This window comes from Anguilla anguilla, chromosome 9 (assembly GCF_013347855.1).
Source record: "Anguilla anguilla isolate fAngAng1 chromosome 9, fAngAng1.pri, whole genome shotgun sequence".
Classification (NCBI taxonomy): Eukaryota; Metazoa; Chordata; class Actinopteri; order Anguilliformes; family Anguillidae; genus Anguilla; species Anguilla anguilla.
Genome location: NC_049209.1, coordinates 8128734 through 8144141, shown reverse-complemented (window position 1 = coordinate 8144141; position 15408 = coordinate 8128734). Strand labels below are relative to the sequence as shown.

The following is a 15408-nucleotide window of genomic DNA, read 5'->3' as shown; positions in this document are numbered from 1 at the left end:
ATTTACTCATGTGTTTTGGATCATTGTCTTCTGGCATCACCCAACTTTGACCAAGCTTTAGGTGACAGACCGCTACCCTGACATTCCCTTGTAAAATTTTTTGATATAATTTTGATTTCCTTGTTCCCTCGATTATTACAAGCTGTTCGGGCCCTGAGGCGTGAACCATGATGCTGCCTCCATCGTGCTTCTCAATTGGGATGAGGTTTTGGTGTTGAAAAAAAAGCCATGCTTTTTTCTCCAAAAAAACAGCGCAGTGGATTTCTGCAAAACAGGTTTTCATCCCATCTACCCATAGAACATTGTCCCGGAAGCTCTGTGGAACATCCAGGTGGTCTTTTGAAAACTTGAGGCAACAATGTTTTTTTTTTGGAGAGTAGTGGTTTCCTGCGTGCAGTCCTCCGATGAATACCATTCTCGTTTAGTGTTTTTCTTATAGTGGACACATGAAAAGTCTTTAGAGAGGTCCTTTGCCGTTATCCTAGGGTACCGTAGACCACTTTCATCGTTGTACGCTGCGCTCTTGCCACGATCTTTGCAGGATACCCACTCCCAGGGGGAATAGCAACAGTACAAAATCCTTTATTTGTGGAGAACACTTGTCTTATTGTGGATTGGTGAGCACCGACCTTTAGATATACTTTTCCAGCTTTATGCATCTCTACAGTTTTTATTTTAAGGTTATTGTTTTGATCAGGACATGGCTCCTGTGAATAGATCTTTCTTGAGAAGAGCAGACTCTGTCTGTAACCAAACTTTGTGTGCCTTTTTTTTTATAAGGTAGGGCACCTCCAACCCACATCTCCAATCTCATCTCATTGGTTGGAACACCTGACTCCAATTAGCTTTTGGAGTCATTAGTCTAGAGGTTCACAGTAGACTGTCGCCTCACAGCAAGCAGGTCCTGGGTCCTGGGCCTTTCTGTGTAGAGCTTACATTTTCTCCCCATGTCTCCATGTGAGTTTTATTTTGGGTAGTCCAGTTTTCTCCCACAGTCCGAAGACGTGCAGGTGGGCTAATTGGAGACTCTAAATTACCCATAGGTATGAGTGTGTGAGTGAATAGTGAGTGAATGGAGTGTGTGTCCCCCCCCCGCGACCCTGCCCGGGATGAGCGGGTATAGCTAATGGATGGATTGATGGATGAAATGCATGGTGAATATACAAAATAATTTCGTAACTGAAATAAATGTTGCATCCGGTTTGCTCGTTCCCCATGGTTTACAGTGTGGTTCTGCGTGTCATGTCCACGTTGTGCTGTCATTGGATCGGTGGAATGGGGTCTGTGAGTGCTGGCCCTGATGGGCGGGGCTTCAGGGTCACATGGTAACAGTCCGCTGTCTGTGCTTCTCTCCAAAGCAAAGCCAAGCCGACTCCTCCCCACGTTTCCCCCAGCAAGTCCTCCGGAGGGGAGTTCTGCGTGGCGGCCATCTTTGCCTCGTCCCGCTCCTGGTTCCTCACCAATCCCAACACCAAGAGGGAGAAAGGTCAGCCCCCCACCCCCCGACACACATGCCAGAACTGCGTGTACTGGACCATTAAGGCCCAAATTAAACCAACCCAAATCTGATTTGATACAATTCCAAATACGGAATGAAAAAATATGAGTTCCTTCCTTTTCTTTAACCCTTTTGTTGTCGATGGGGTGTATGTATAGTATTTTATCACATTCTGACTGGATTCCTATGGCAGTTGCCCGACTGTATGAAAATGGAGGATGAGTGTATGACGTAAGCCAATGTCACCTATGATGCTCTCCCCTCTCTTGCCATTAAGACCAGTCCAAGCAAGCAGTGGTGGATTCCCTCTACATCCTCAGTTGTTATGGTAACTTGGTAGAGCACGTTCTGGAGCCCCGGCCAATCAGCACGGCCCAAAAGATTGGTGATGACACGCCCCTGGAGCTGAGCACCTGCCCCCGGGCCAGCTGGACCCTGGCCAGGTACTGCCAGCTTGCCATTGTGCCCACCCTCTGAATGCCCCGCCCTCACCCTCTGAATGCCCCACCTCCACCCTCTGAATGCCCCGCCTCCACCCTCTGACTGCTCCTCCCCCACCCTCCAAATGCCCCGCCTCCACCCTCTGACTGCTCCTCCCCCACCCTCCAAATGCCCCGCCTCCACCCTCTGACTGCTCCTCCCCCACCCTCCAAATGCCCCGCCTCCACCCTCTGACTGCTCCTCCCCCACCCTCCAAATGCCCCGCCTCCACCCTCTGAGTGCCCCGCCTCCACCCTCTAACTGCTCCTCCCCCACCTTCCAAATGCCCCGCCTCCACCCTCCCCCACCCTCCAAATGCCGCACCTCCACCCTCTTAATGCTTCGCCCCACCCTCTGAATACTCCGCCCCTTGGCTCCCAGTTATTGACCCAGGATATTTGGTCCTGCCTTCTCCAGCACCACTGGATTTGCTGACCTCAGAGTTACGCTCACAGAGACAGAAGGCTGATTGGCTTTAGTGAAGGGCGTTAACACATAAGAGTACATGGCTGAAATATATCAATGAAGAATGCTGAGTTTTGCTGAGGCTTGAGATGAATAGTAGTGTTATGCAGTGTAATGTATTCCACCAGTATATGTTTTCCCATGAGTCCTGCTGTTGTGGAGTTTGAGAAGGACCTGGGGTGTCCAGCCCATAGAAGCAGGACAGTGACTGCTCCTTACACCTGGCCCTGTGATGCTCGCTCCCTAACGTGATTTCTGTGTTTGTTTGGAGTAGGACGCCGCACTGGAACGAGCTGCAGCCACCGTTCAGCGCCAACCATCCCCTGGTGCTGGCATCAGACCTGGTGCAGCACTACCAGTACCTACTGGCTGGCAGTAAGTGTGTGTGTGTGTATGTATGTGTGGGTCCACATCAGGTTGGTGCTGTGTGGCGAGAATATCATTTTTGATTTCTGTTGTTTATTCTCTGTGGGAGATGTTTTTGTTATGCTATTGGTAACACACACCAAGCCGGGCCCTTACTAAGAGGGAGTTGCTCTCTCTCTCTCTCTCTTTCTCTCTCCCTTTCTGCACCCCTCAAAATACAAAAAAAGAGAAGTGCTTCAACATTTGAGGCCTGAACTGAGTCCTTGTTTCATGTTTCGCTCTCTGGAACGGACGTCTCCACTCATTTCGCCGCGATATGGAACTAACCCAGCGGCGCTCGAATAGAGCCAATTAGCGAGCGCTCTGACTGAACATCACTGAACGCAGGAACGCAACGGGAGGAGAGCGCTGAAGCTAACACCAGTGTGGGGAGGAGGAGCCACCTGGGGGGTCACGCTGCTCACGGACGGCCAGGCAAGGAATACGCCCTCCCTGAAGTGCGCATCACCGCGTTAGACGCATCATAACAAGCGCAGATCTGTGATTAGCTCATTGAGTCCTGCAGGCAGCGTGCTCTGCCTAGTTCCTGCAGGACTCTGCTTCCTGAAGGCGTGAGGGAGTTGGGGGGGGTGGGTATTACAGCTGAATTAGTTATCAGAGCTTTTAACGCGTCTGACGCTCAGAATCCCGTATTGTGATGAGGGACGGCGCACTGGGCGTGTGCACGCGGGGTGAATACGTTAACGAGGGGGACGAAATTAACGAGCGTGCAGCGAGCGGCGGCATCCGTGTCCGATTAAGCGTGAGGCTTCAGCGCTCCGTCCACCAAAGCTGTTTAGCGGAAATGAACCCCTCGCCACCAAGAGATCGGGGTCAAGTCGACACGCGCGGGTGACACCGCTCGCAAACGCGCGGCCAGGGCCGCTGCCGCGTCCGCCGGCGGCGTTGTCGCGGCGACCGCGGCGCCTCACCCGGACCGAGCCGGAGCGGTACCGGAGGGCGGACATCTTGCGGGACAGTCGAGCCCCCCGATGGCTGTTTGTCGCGGCGGAGCCGAAAGGCTCGGCGATGGCGGGAGGCTCACCTTGCCCCGCGAACACAAACGTTACCGCCCGTCTCCGCTTCCCGTTCCTGTATCAGGTGGACGCCAGCCTGGGGAAGAGAGCAAGACAGCTCAGGGAGGGGGGGGGAGGAGGGGAGGGGGCGTGGCCACAGGGTTTTTTTTTAGGTGGAAGGGGGCGGGACAGCCGGCTGATTGACAGCGCGCGTCCGCGGCTGCGTATTGGGTGACCCGGGGGGCTCCATTAAAAATGCGGCGGGCGGACGCGCGGGGGGTCACGGCCGATAAAAGCCGCGCTGGCGCCACTCTGACGGCCGCTATCTCCACCTGTCCATCTGCGCGGCCGCCCCGGCGCACCGTCCCCCCCCGTCCCCCCCCGTCCCCCCCTGCGCCAGGCCGGGAGCCCTGCCACGCCCCCCCGCGCCAGACGATAAGAGCACAGGACACCGACGATGGCCAGATAAGGGCCCGTCCCCGGCCAGCGGATACGCTTTTAGGCCGGGGGGCCCCGCCCTGCACGTCCCGGGCCAGGACGGGACGCGTGTAAGGCTAATAGCCGGCTATAGTTTCATAAAAATTGCTTTTTTTTTTTTTTGGGCTAGCTTCTTTTTTTTTTGACGTGTAACTTGTCTTCGAAGGGAGTTTGGCGCAGGCCGGACGGACTGTTCCTGATTACCATCCTGGGTTTAAGGTTTCCAGCCCCGCGTTGTTCGTTCCTGAGATTCAGGACATGTTCCTCCTGCTGGAAGGTAAAGGGCCTGTGTCTGTGTGGCTGTCTGCAGTGTGTTCTCAGACACCTCTTTCAGCCTGTGTAATTTCTGCAGACAGAGGCGATCACTGAATAATTTAACCTTGTAGTGCTGCTGCCGGCTCCTCTGTGTGACAGGACGGGGGAGGGGGTGGATGGGGGGGGTCAGACCTGGCTTGGCGCCCCCCTCCCCCTCCACCTGCCGTAATGCACTAATTGTAGGGCCGAAACCTGGGGGAGCGCCTCTCGTGCGTTTGTCGATAGGGCCTAATGGTCTGCGCGGGACTGGGGCGGGCGAAGGAAGGGCCAGGCGCCAGGGTGCGGGGGTCAGCGCTGCCGCGGGACGCTGCCGCCGGACCCCTCCGGCCCCGGGCCCGTCCCGTCTGCGCGTTTACGCTGCAGCGCCCCTTCAGACTTCAGCCAATCGGGGAGCAGGGGGGCAGTCTGCCGGGGTCTTCCTGTGCCCCCCCCCCCCCTTCCCCAGCTGAAGATAACATCAGCAGTGTGGCAGGGCTGGCCTTATCAGCCACACGCCCTGGGGTCACTCAGTCAATACCTGGCACTGCTCCCTGACCCCTACCTGCTGCCCCCAAACCCCCCGCCCCCCCCCCAACCCCCCTCACAGACACTGCCTTCTGTCCTCTCTCCCTGACACAAAGGAGGCCTTTTTTTATTTTTCACTCACGGCGAAAGTCGAGAACGCAGGTTTCCCCAGCCTGAAAATCTGTCTTTGCGCTCTTTGGCTTTTTTAAAAAGCGAGCGTCTGTTTTGGGCTGCTTTGGGGGCTTTTCCCGGGACCTTGGCGGTTCTGACGTCCGGGCGCTATTTCGGTGGCGCGTCCGACGGGACACCTGACCGCGCCTTTTTTTAACGCACTCTGCCTTCCTGCGCTGGACCCCCTGGCACCCAGAATGCCATTCCAGCCGCCATTTTCCTGTCTGTTTCTGTGGTGAGCATGTCCGTCTCTCAGCATGCACTTTTAACAGCAGTTTGTTTGAGGGGGGCCCGAGGTGGGCGGCGCCCTCGCCTTGTTCCTATGGCGACGGGCGCTTCCCGGCACCGGCAGGTAAACCCTGGGTTGTCGATGCCGGGTCTGATGCCTGCTCGTAGCCCGGGCACCGCTGGCTCGGGGCCGTGCCGGACTCCTCTGGCGCCAGGGACGTCCTCCGTCAGGCTCGTCCGGCCGCCGCGGCCGCCGTCCACCACTCAGGCCAGGAGGGCTAATGACAGCCTGGAGGAAACCCGATCCGCACGGCAACTGACCATCAATAAACTTCAATAATTCATTAGTGAGCAGCCCATTGTGCCCCGGGGTCAGAGAGCGAGAAGGACCGGTCAGGAGGGGGGTGGGGGGGGTGGAGGGGGGGCTGCTAGATTGCATTTAATAAGTAACACAGGCTCTCTTTGTTCCTGTCCATTAGGGAACGCATGAGAAATCAAAGTACCTGGGCGCAGGGCTCCCCTCCCTCCCCTCAGAATGAACTCCCCGCCCGTACCTCTCTCCTGGGCTCTCACGCGCGGGAGCACCGTGATTAAATAAGAGCGCGGGAGCGCCGTGATAAAATAAGAGCGCGGGAGCGCCGTGATAAAATAAGAGCGCGGGAGCGCCGTGATAAAATAAGAGCGCGGGAGCGCCGTGATAAAATAAGAGTGCGGGAGCGCTGTGATAAAATAAGAGCGCGGGAGCGCTGTGATACAATAAGAGCACGAGAGCGGAGTGATAAAATAAAAGCGCAGGAGCGCCCGGTCGCGTTGGCCTCCGGAGGCTTCCGTATCCGTTACCGTGGCCGCGGTGAGAGCCGTGGAAACCAGGCCGAGACACCTCAGCGCACTCGAGTCAGGCTCAACACCTGGCTAGGGAGAGAGGGAGGGAGGGAGGGAGGGAGAAAGAGAGAGAGACATCAGCTTGTCCCGTGTGCACCAGATGAAAACCTGACAGCTTTACTGCCTGTTCTCCTATCAGACAAATTTGCAGCAAAAGCTGCTGTAGCCCTGAGCGATGCTGCCATGCGCCTCATTCTGCTCCCGACTCCATTCCCAGCGCCTGCTTATTCAAGCCTGTGAGAGTTCCATCTGTCTCTCTCACCACACACACACGCTCACACACACACACGCACACACACACTCACATACACACACACACTCACACACACACACACACACACACACGCGCACACACACACACACGCACACACACACACACACGCTCAGACTCACACACACACACACACACACACACACACACGCGCACGCACGCACGCACACACACACTCACACACGCACACACACACACACACTCATCCACACACGCACGCACACACACACTCACACACACACACACACACACACACACATACACACACACACACACACACACACACACACACACACACACACTCTCTCACATACATACACTCACTCACACACACACACACACACACTCATCCACACACGCATACACACACACACACACACGCTCACACACACTCTCTCTCACATATACACACACACACTCAAACACACATGCGCTCACTCACACGCACACGCTCAGACTCACACACATACACTCACCCACACACACACACACACACACACACTCACCCCCACACTCTCTCTTAAACATATACACACACACATGCGCTCACCCACACACTCTCTCTTAAACATATACACACACACATGCGCTCACCCACACACTCTCTCTTAAACATATACACACACACATGTGCTCACCCACACACACACACACACACACACACGCTCAGACTCACACACACACACACACACACACACACACGCACACGCTCACACATGAACCCGTCCCGCGTGTTTCTCTGTGTGTGTGCCCGCAGTGGTGCCCCCCGGAAGCCCCGGCCCCATCACGAGGCAGGAGTCGTATGACAGCCTGGCGTCGGACCACAGCGGGCAGGAGGACGAGGAGTGGCTGTCCCAGGTGGGCACAGAGTCAGGCACACCAGAGCCGCCGCGTTTACACTGACCGTACGCCCTGTTTACACCCACCCACCACGTTTAGCACCCACCGAAAGAACAGCAGGGCTTTGTACATGGAAACCCAATGCCCAGTTACAATTGAGACCAACCTGGGTGTTTCTTTTTGAAGGCTTTGCTGAATCTCTGGTTGTGCAGTTGTTTAGATTTTTTTGCCCGACTTGGTTTAGTTCTTTCCTCAGTAATTTTATTTTATTTTATTTCTAAATTGCCTTAATTTCTTGATTTTTTTATGTTGTGTCTTGTTGTGGTTTTCTAATTAATTGATACCTGCACGAGTTTATCTTCCTTGCCTCTCAGTTTTGTTTTGTGCATTAGTCCTGACACCATCGAAAGGTGACTGGAGGTACCTGCTGAGGAATTCATCTCACAGCTGATTAAAACACTCTCATGTTGTACAATAGTCTCCAGGCCAGAACATGCAGTACATGAAATAAAAAGATGAATAAATTGCATTACTGCAGTCTTGCGGGTTTCATTATCATTTAATTGGGTTTGGGGTTTATTAGATTAGCATTAAAAACATTTTAAGGGATTTGGATTGATCCGAACGTTGCAGCCGGCTGCATTAGTTGTGTGACCTTTCTGACTGCGCTGGAGGGTTTTTTTTTTTTCCCGCCACGCTTTCGGACGCGCGCAGCGCTCCTTCTGTCAGCTCGGCCGCGTCCTTCGCGGAAAACTAGAGGAAGCGGCGCGGCCTCGCCGCTGCGAGAGCAGCCGCCATTTTCGTCCAGGCGTTTGACGTCCGCTGCCGTCCGTCCGCATTCGAGATTTTTTTTTAAAGTGATGAAAACGTAGCGTGACAGCTATTGGGCTAACGCCGCTGAACCTTCCGGATGATTTTTTTATTATTTTTTTTAAAGGCGATCCGTACGGAAGGCCACGTCTCTGACTTATGTTATGTCAACAAAGGGAGGCCTGGCGTGAAAAGGCCGTGTCCTGCAGCGGGGCGTCTGTGGCGAGGGGCGCGGGGGGCGGGGGGGGGGGGTATCGAGAGCTGTCAGAGCGAAGCGGACGCGGCGTGTCACCGAGCGAGGCGACAGGAGGGGTCCGGGGGGGAACATCTGGCCGTCGCCTCGGCGACACGCGGCGGCGGCATCTGTTTGTCTCCGGGGCGACGCAACACTGATGGTGTTAACTGCAGAGAGCGCAGCGATCCTCCTCCTTCCGTGGCCTAATTTTGCGCAGCTGTGGCAGGGACGCGGCGTGCGAGTCCGCGGTGGGGTAAACAGGAGGAGCCAGGCCGGCGCCCTGGTTTCAGTCTGACATCGCTGCTCCTCCAATCAAAACAGAGCTTGGGTATAAAAGGGGGAACAAATCGGTGATAATTGTTTTATGCCAATACGATATGGCTATTTATTTGTCTAATGTCTGAGTGCCATTTTTGTACAAGACCTACATTATTATTTATTCCTGTCTGTGATAATGTAGGTATTTCGCTGAGGTGAAATTTGGTGTGATATGGGCGAGATATTTCTGTCAGAGATAGCCCTGATTCCGTATGTGAGAATGTGCGGATGAATACATTCAACATACAAAATGCTCATTTCACCCTGTTCATGGATGTGAGTTCTACAGTATATATATTTCTGATTTGTGTGTATGTGTGTGTGTGTGTGTGTGTGCTTGCATACGTGTGTGTGTGTGTGTTTGCATACGTGTGTGTGCATGTGTGTGTGTGTGTGTTTGCATACGTGTGTGTGTGTGTGTGTGTGTTTGCATACGTGTGTGTGCATGTGTGCGTGTTTGCATGTATGTGTGTGTGTGTGTGTGTGTGTTTGCATACGTGTGTGTGCATGTGTGCGTGTGTGTGTGTTTGCATGTATGTGTGTATGCGTGTGTGTGTGTGTGTTTGCATACGTGTGTGTGTGTGTGTGTGTGTGTTTGCATACGTGTGTGTGTGTGTGTATGTGTGTGTGTGTGTGTGTGTTTGCATACGTGTGTGTGTGTAGGTTGAGATTGTGACCCACACGGGGCCCCACCGGCGCCTGTGGATGGGCCCCCAGTTCCAGTTCAAGACGCTGCACCCGTCGGGCCAGACCACGGTCATCTCCTCCAGCTCCTCCGTGCTGCAGTCCCAGGGCAGCCTGGACTCCCAGCAGCCTCTGCTCGACTTCGACACCGACGACCTGGACCTGCACAGCCTCAGGTGCTAACCGCTAAACAGGGCGCTAGCGCTTCCCATAGCCTTTAGTTAGCGCTGATAGCGCCGCAGCGCTAATAAGGCCACAGTGCTAGTAGCGCCGCAGCGCGCTAACCCGCTCCTTCGCTCTGCGTGGCAGGATCCAGCCCGTCCGCTCGGAGCCAGTGAGCATGCCCGGGTCCTCCAGGCTGGTGGCGGATCGCCGGGGTCTGCCCGGCGCCATGGACCCCGGAGCAGGTAGGGCCTGACGCCCGCCGCTGTGCTATGCGGGCCACCCACGTGATATTTTAGACCAATTGCAGCCGACCTCGTTGACGTTGGTCTGCGAACAACTCGGCTAGTTCGGCCGGGAGGGATGTGTTCAGCGGTCCTAGTCAATGCGGAGTTTCGTTTTCTCCACAAATACGTCATTTTACGCCGTTTTGTTTGTGCAAGCTAGCTTAATGGTGTCGTGAGACAATCGGTCAGTTCCGCCTGCTATGCTGGGATCCGGGCGGAAATGGCTCTCCGGGAGCTGAGGTTTTTCATGGCGCGGAACACAGATATTATGAACATAACCCCTTTATGATTGGATAAATAGACTTCCTATTCTCGATCTTCGGGTCAGATTAAATTAATCTCGTTTTAGATTCGTTTGTTGTTGTTTACCTGCCTTATCGTATTTCTCATCCTGTTTTTGCGCTAGGATAATCCAATCAGCAGCGATCAGCGCTGGCACACGGCTGTTCTCTTAAAGGAGGCCTCAGTGCCCACAGCGCTGCTGTTGTGTCTGCGCGTGTCGCATGTGAGATACAGCCACTGAATTAAAGCCCTTTTGCTTCTGAGGAAATCGTGCTGTTCGTGTCACTCCTTCCGTAGAAAAGGGCCCTTTTCAGAAACGCTTCATCGAAAGGTCTGTGATTAAAATCATTTATTTCAAAAAATTATAAGTTATAAGGCTATTTTTTTATTTACCAACACTTAATGTGAATAAGACTGCTGCACACCACTTTGGCTCTTATGATAACCTGTCATTGTGCTGGTATCCTGGACTCCATTCACAGTCATGTATGGTATGCCTGTGGGTCTTTTGTGTATATATTCAATGGTGTACAGTAGGTTTGTGTGGACAGTATTATTGAGGTAACAACGCTGAGAGAACAGCAGAATTAAACAGTGTGATGGAAGTGACAGCATTGACGGGCAGTATTGTAGGGTAACAGCAGTGTGAGACTGTTATTGAGGTGACAACAGTCTCAGACAGTCCAAATGATGCTGTGACCCAAAATGTAGCTTCTGTTTTTCACATATGAATAATTAATCATTGTATAGATCCAAGGTGGATACAGACACAGAAGGAGCACGAGAACGAGAAGCTCCTTCCGCAGGTCATGTGACCGGGCCCGAACCCCCCCCCCCCCCGGCTGCAGCGTCGGGGGGGAGACGGAGCCCAGCCTCGTTGGGTGGTGGGGGGGGGGGGGGGGGGGAGGGGTCTTGTCACATTTGTTTTCCTTAACGCAGGTTGTAAATTTTTATTACCTGGCTTGAACCAGGACCCCCCTGCCCCCCCTGCCCCCCCCCCCCCCCCCCAGGTTAGCGGTGCTGGCGCTGGCTCCGCTGGCTTTTACGGCCGATCCTTATCAGTCTGCGTGCGATCGCTCGCCGCGCGGCGTCTGAGGCCCGGCCTGGCGCCGCCTCTTATCAGCGCACATCGCTTTGTCTTTACCTTCTTCAAACGGCCGCCCGCGAGGGCCTGCCTGTCTGTCCCGGGGATTACGGAGCCCCCCCCCAGCCCCTCCCCAACTCCTCCCCGATCCTGCTGCTCACTGCGCGATCCTACAGGCCCCCCCCACCCCCCCACCCCCGGAGAGCACGCAGGTGGGACGGTCCCGGGTTACTGACAACCTCTGATTTCACACTGCGAGAAAAACAATAAACAAGTTCTACATCTCAACAAGTATCTTTAGTCTTATATTTACACTTCCGTTTTTCGTACTAAAGGAGGCAGAAACACTGCCAGTGTGGTGAGGCAGTTTCACTTTTCATTTCAAGATTTGCCAGTGGGGTGAGACGTTGTCACTTATCAAACAAACAGCAACTTATAACAGGCTAATGTTTTCTGACTGAGCGACAAAAAATAAGATTTTGTGCCTCATTATGAGACCAAAGCGCTGGTTTTTTTCTCCAGAGCGGGGGCTGTAACAGTGTCTCTGACCGACCGAGTCTTTTTCGCTCTCGCGTGGGTTATTAGGAACCCTACACATCATTAATGGCATCGACCGGGGTGAAAGCCAGCCCTGCTGTGTTTACACGCGCAGGATGCTGCAGTACAGGGAGAGGGACTGCGATACTCTCCCCTGTCCGAAGACGCCGTCGCCTCTGGAGGGGCCAGGGGGGGCGAAGGGGGGGCGTATGAAATGCCATACTCCCCGAGTTTGGCGGTGGGGGTGGCGGTTATGACCGGGAGCCTCTCACAGGCCCACTGACACTGCGGTACGAGGGCGGTTGGTGATTTTTTTTGGGTGGGTTGGGGGGGGGGCGGGGGGCGGGGGCGGAACTAAGGCCACTGTCTCAGTTTCGCTGAATCAATGCGGCTCGCTGGGGCGCATTATCGATACCGCTATCGCTCCCCCCCCTCACCCCCCACTCCCCCCACCCCCCCCCCCCCCCCCCGGTTGCCGTAGACGACACAGCGCTTTGTTGCCGGGCGCGGAGACGGCGGTTGATAAAGCGGAGCGCGCGGGAGCAGAGGAGGTGGCGTCTTTTGATTTTGTTTTGTTTTGACTGAGTGGAGAGGACACCCCGCCGTTAGCCGCCGGCGTTCGCGGCGGGCGCTCGCCGCTCTCGGGCCCCGCCGGCTATCGGGGGCGGGGGATCTCCCAGCGCCAGCGCCAGGAACCGCGACGGCCTTTTATCAGCGCGTGTGTGCGCGCGCGCGGGCGGGCGGGCGGGGGGGGTGGGGGGCGGGCGGGCCGTCCCCCTGACGCTACGGCGACCAACCGACGCGGGATTGGCCACGGGGCCGTCGGGTTGTTTTTCATTTGGCTGCCGTTCAGTAAGCAGCCTCTCCACCTTCTCCACCGTCATGTTTTTCCCTCTCCAGATGAACGTGGATAAACTGGCAGTGTGGTGGTGCAAGTGCCCGTGAAGTATGACTTGTGTGTAGATAGTCCACGTTTGGGTAATCTTCTGAATAAGGCCATAAGAGCAGTCACAATAACAACAGTGTGTGTGTGTGTGTGTGTGTGTGTGTGAGAGAGAGAGAGAGACTGTGCATGTGTGTGAGTGTATGTGTGTGTGTGTCTGCGTGTGTGTGTGAGAGTATGTGGGTGTGAGACAGTGTGTTTGTGTGAGCGTGAGAGGCAGTAGGTGTGTGTGTGTGTGTGTGTGTGTGAGAGAGAGAGAGCGTGTCTGTGTGTGAGAGTATGTGTGTGTGAGTGTGTGTGTTTGTGTGTGAGAGTGTGTGTGAGTGTGTGTGAGTGTGTGTGAGAGGCAGTAGGTGTGAAAGTGTGTGTGTCTCCCTGGCTCAGTGAGGGGCGGGGCCCGGGGGGGGCAGCAGGAACAGGGCCGAGCGCTCCGGGGGCTCCCCTATCCCAGTGGGTCAGGCTCGGGCGGCCCGGTGCTGGGGGTCGGGCGGGTCAGCGCTGGTGCTGGGGCTCGGGTGGCAGGGTGCTGGGGCTCGGACGGCCCGGCGCTGGGGGTTGGCCGGCTGGGCGCTGGGGCTCGGGCGGCTGGGCGCTGGGGCTCGGGCGGCCCGGCGCTGGGGGCTCGGGCAGCCCGGCGCTGGGGGTTGGCCGGCCCGGCGCTGGGGCAGATCCGATGGTAATGGATATGGGCTGAGGGGCCTGACCCACGGCCTGTAATTACCTGGCCGGCTCATAAAGACACTTTGTTGTCGGAGATACTGGTCACATTCAGGCCCGCGGGAGCTCATTCACAATAAAGGGCTCTTTTTTTTAATCACTGCTGATAGGGCCCCGTCTCTCTGACCCCCAGCACCCCCCCACCCCCCCCCACCCCCCCCAACCCCGCCCCCGGCCTGCCACCTGCACTGCCCCGCCCCCAGCCTCCCACACACTGCCCCATTCTTCTGCTGACCCCTAGGGGTCCGGAATAATGCGAAAGGTGGGATTTAGGTGCTTATTTCGGACTTTTATTTTATTTTTTTTGTTCTCTCGGTCCACCCCTCGGCCCCGCCGTGAAAGACGGCATTCTTGCGGGCGGCCATGTGTCTGGGGTTCAGGGCGGGGTCTTTCTGTCTCTCTGTCTCCTGCGGCATCTCCCCTTTTCCTCTCCTCTCCGGCACGACAGCAAATGCATTCAGCACGGTCTGGCAGCCGCCTGGATTTATTCCTCTCCTCCGCTCTTCCTCTTTCACCGCGCCTCTGGGAGAGAGAGACGGCCAATGGCCTCAGCACATGCTGGAGGCTCACGGACCGACGCGCGCGTGAAATCGGGCCTGAGCGATCGCAGACGGCCCGCGGCCCCCCCCCCCCCCCCCCCCCCCCCCCCGAGCCGAATTCCTCTTCCTCAGACGGAACCCGGGGAGGCGGACGCCCGGGTCTTCCTCGCGCGTCTGCCGTGCTGAGGTGCGGTTTTTTTTCCCGTCGGGTTCGAGGAGACCGGTGAAAATCGGAGCGTCCTGTTTGAATTTGCACGCGGGTCGTCCGCTCTGTCAGCGTTTCCCCGCCGATAACGTCTTCATGCTGCTCGTCAGACGCCGCGCGGCGAGAGGGCGCGGTCCGGAGGCTCGGCGCGTCGGGCCGGGCGCGCGCGCGCTCCGCTCGCCGTTTCCCAGCAGCCTTTGCGGGCGGCAGAACGCCGGGGGGCGGGGGGGCGTGCGGAGCAGCTGCTGCTCGAAGCCGATGATCGGACGCCAGCACGTCGGGCATCTGCTGCGCCCCCCCCTCGCCTGCGTGGGCTCGCTCTCCCGCGCTGCTGCCAGGGCGTCCGACGGGCCCCAAACCGCTCTCACCCCTCACTGCCCCCCTCCTGCTGCACACCACCCCCACCCCCACCCCCCCTGCCCCCAACGTCTGTCCCGCCTCAGGATGAGCTGTTCACTGTGCACCACAGAAATATCACCACACTTCAGCCTAAGATGCCCGTTTCCACAGTAACGGGAGGCTGTTGCCATCACAGCAGGGCAGTGTAGCAGGTGATAGGGTGAGAACCAGGAAACGGGGTGGAGGTATCATCAGGGGGTCACCATAGAACAAGGGCTGCCCAATCCTGTTCCTCGAGATCTACCATCCCTGTTAGGTTTCCATATCAACCTTAATTTGGCACACCTGACTCTACTCAACAGGAGCTCAACAAGATCTCCAGCTGTTGAACTTGCTTTGTTAGGGTTGGAGTGAAACCCCTCAGGACGATAGATCTCCAGGAGCAGGGTTAGAGTTAGGGTTAGGGTTAGAACCTGCAGGTCTGGGATCAGTTGAATGCGTGTTTGGTCGGAGGGGGTGGGGTTCTTCTCTTACACGTCACGGTGGTGATCAGAAATAGGTCAGGCTAATCCACACAGACAGAACCGGGGGCTCGACTGACAGACTGATTTTGACGTGACACACGGTATCAGTCCTGACTCTGGCAGAGGGGGTTGTGGGGGTTGGGGAGGGTGGGGTGGGGTGGGGGGGGGGGCTGATGTGCAGTAACAGGGG

The 15408-nt window shown here is 56.2% G+C and overlaps 1 protein-coding gene across 1 annotated transcript in view; it reads left to right on the top strand.

Moving 5' to 3' along the window:
* The window catches only part of LOC118235834 (breast carcinoma-amplified sequence 3-like), a 173661-nt gene that overhangs the window by 83700 nt on the left and 74553 nt on the right, over positions 1 to 15408 (top strand). The window contains exons 18-23 of the mRNA XM_035433682.1: positions 1359 to 1486; positions 1776 to 1941; positions 2718 to 2818; positions 7470 to 7570; positions 9579 to 9775; positions 9909 to 10006. Of these exons, the coding sequence (XP_035289573.1) occupies positions 1359 to 1486; positions 1776 to 1941; positions 2718 to 2818; positions 7470 to 7570; positions 9579 to 9775; positions 9909 to 10006 (791 nt within the window). The remainder of the gene's footprint in view (positions 1 to 1358; positions 1487 to 1775; positions 1942 to 2717; positions 2819 to 7469; positions 7571 to 9578; positions 9776 to 9908; positions 10007 to 15408) is intronic.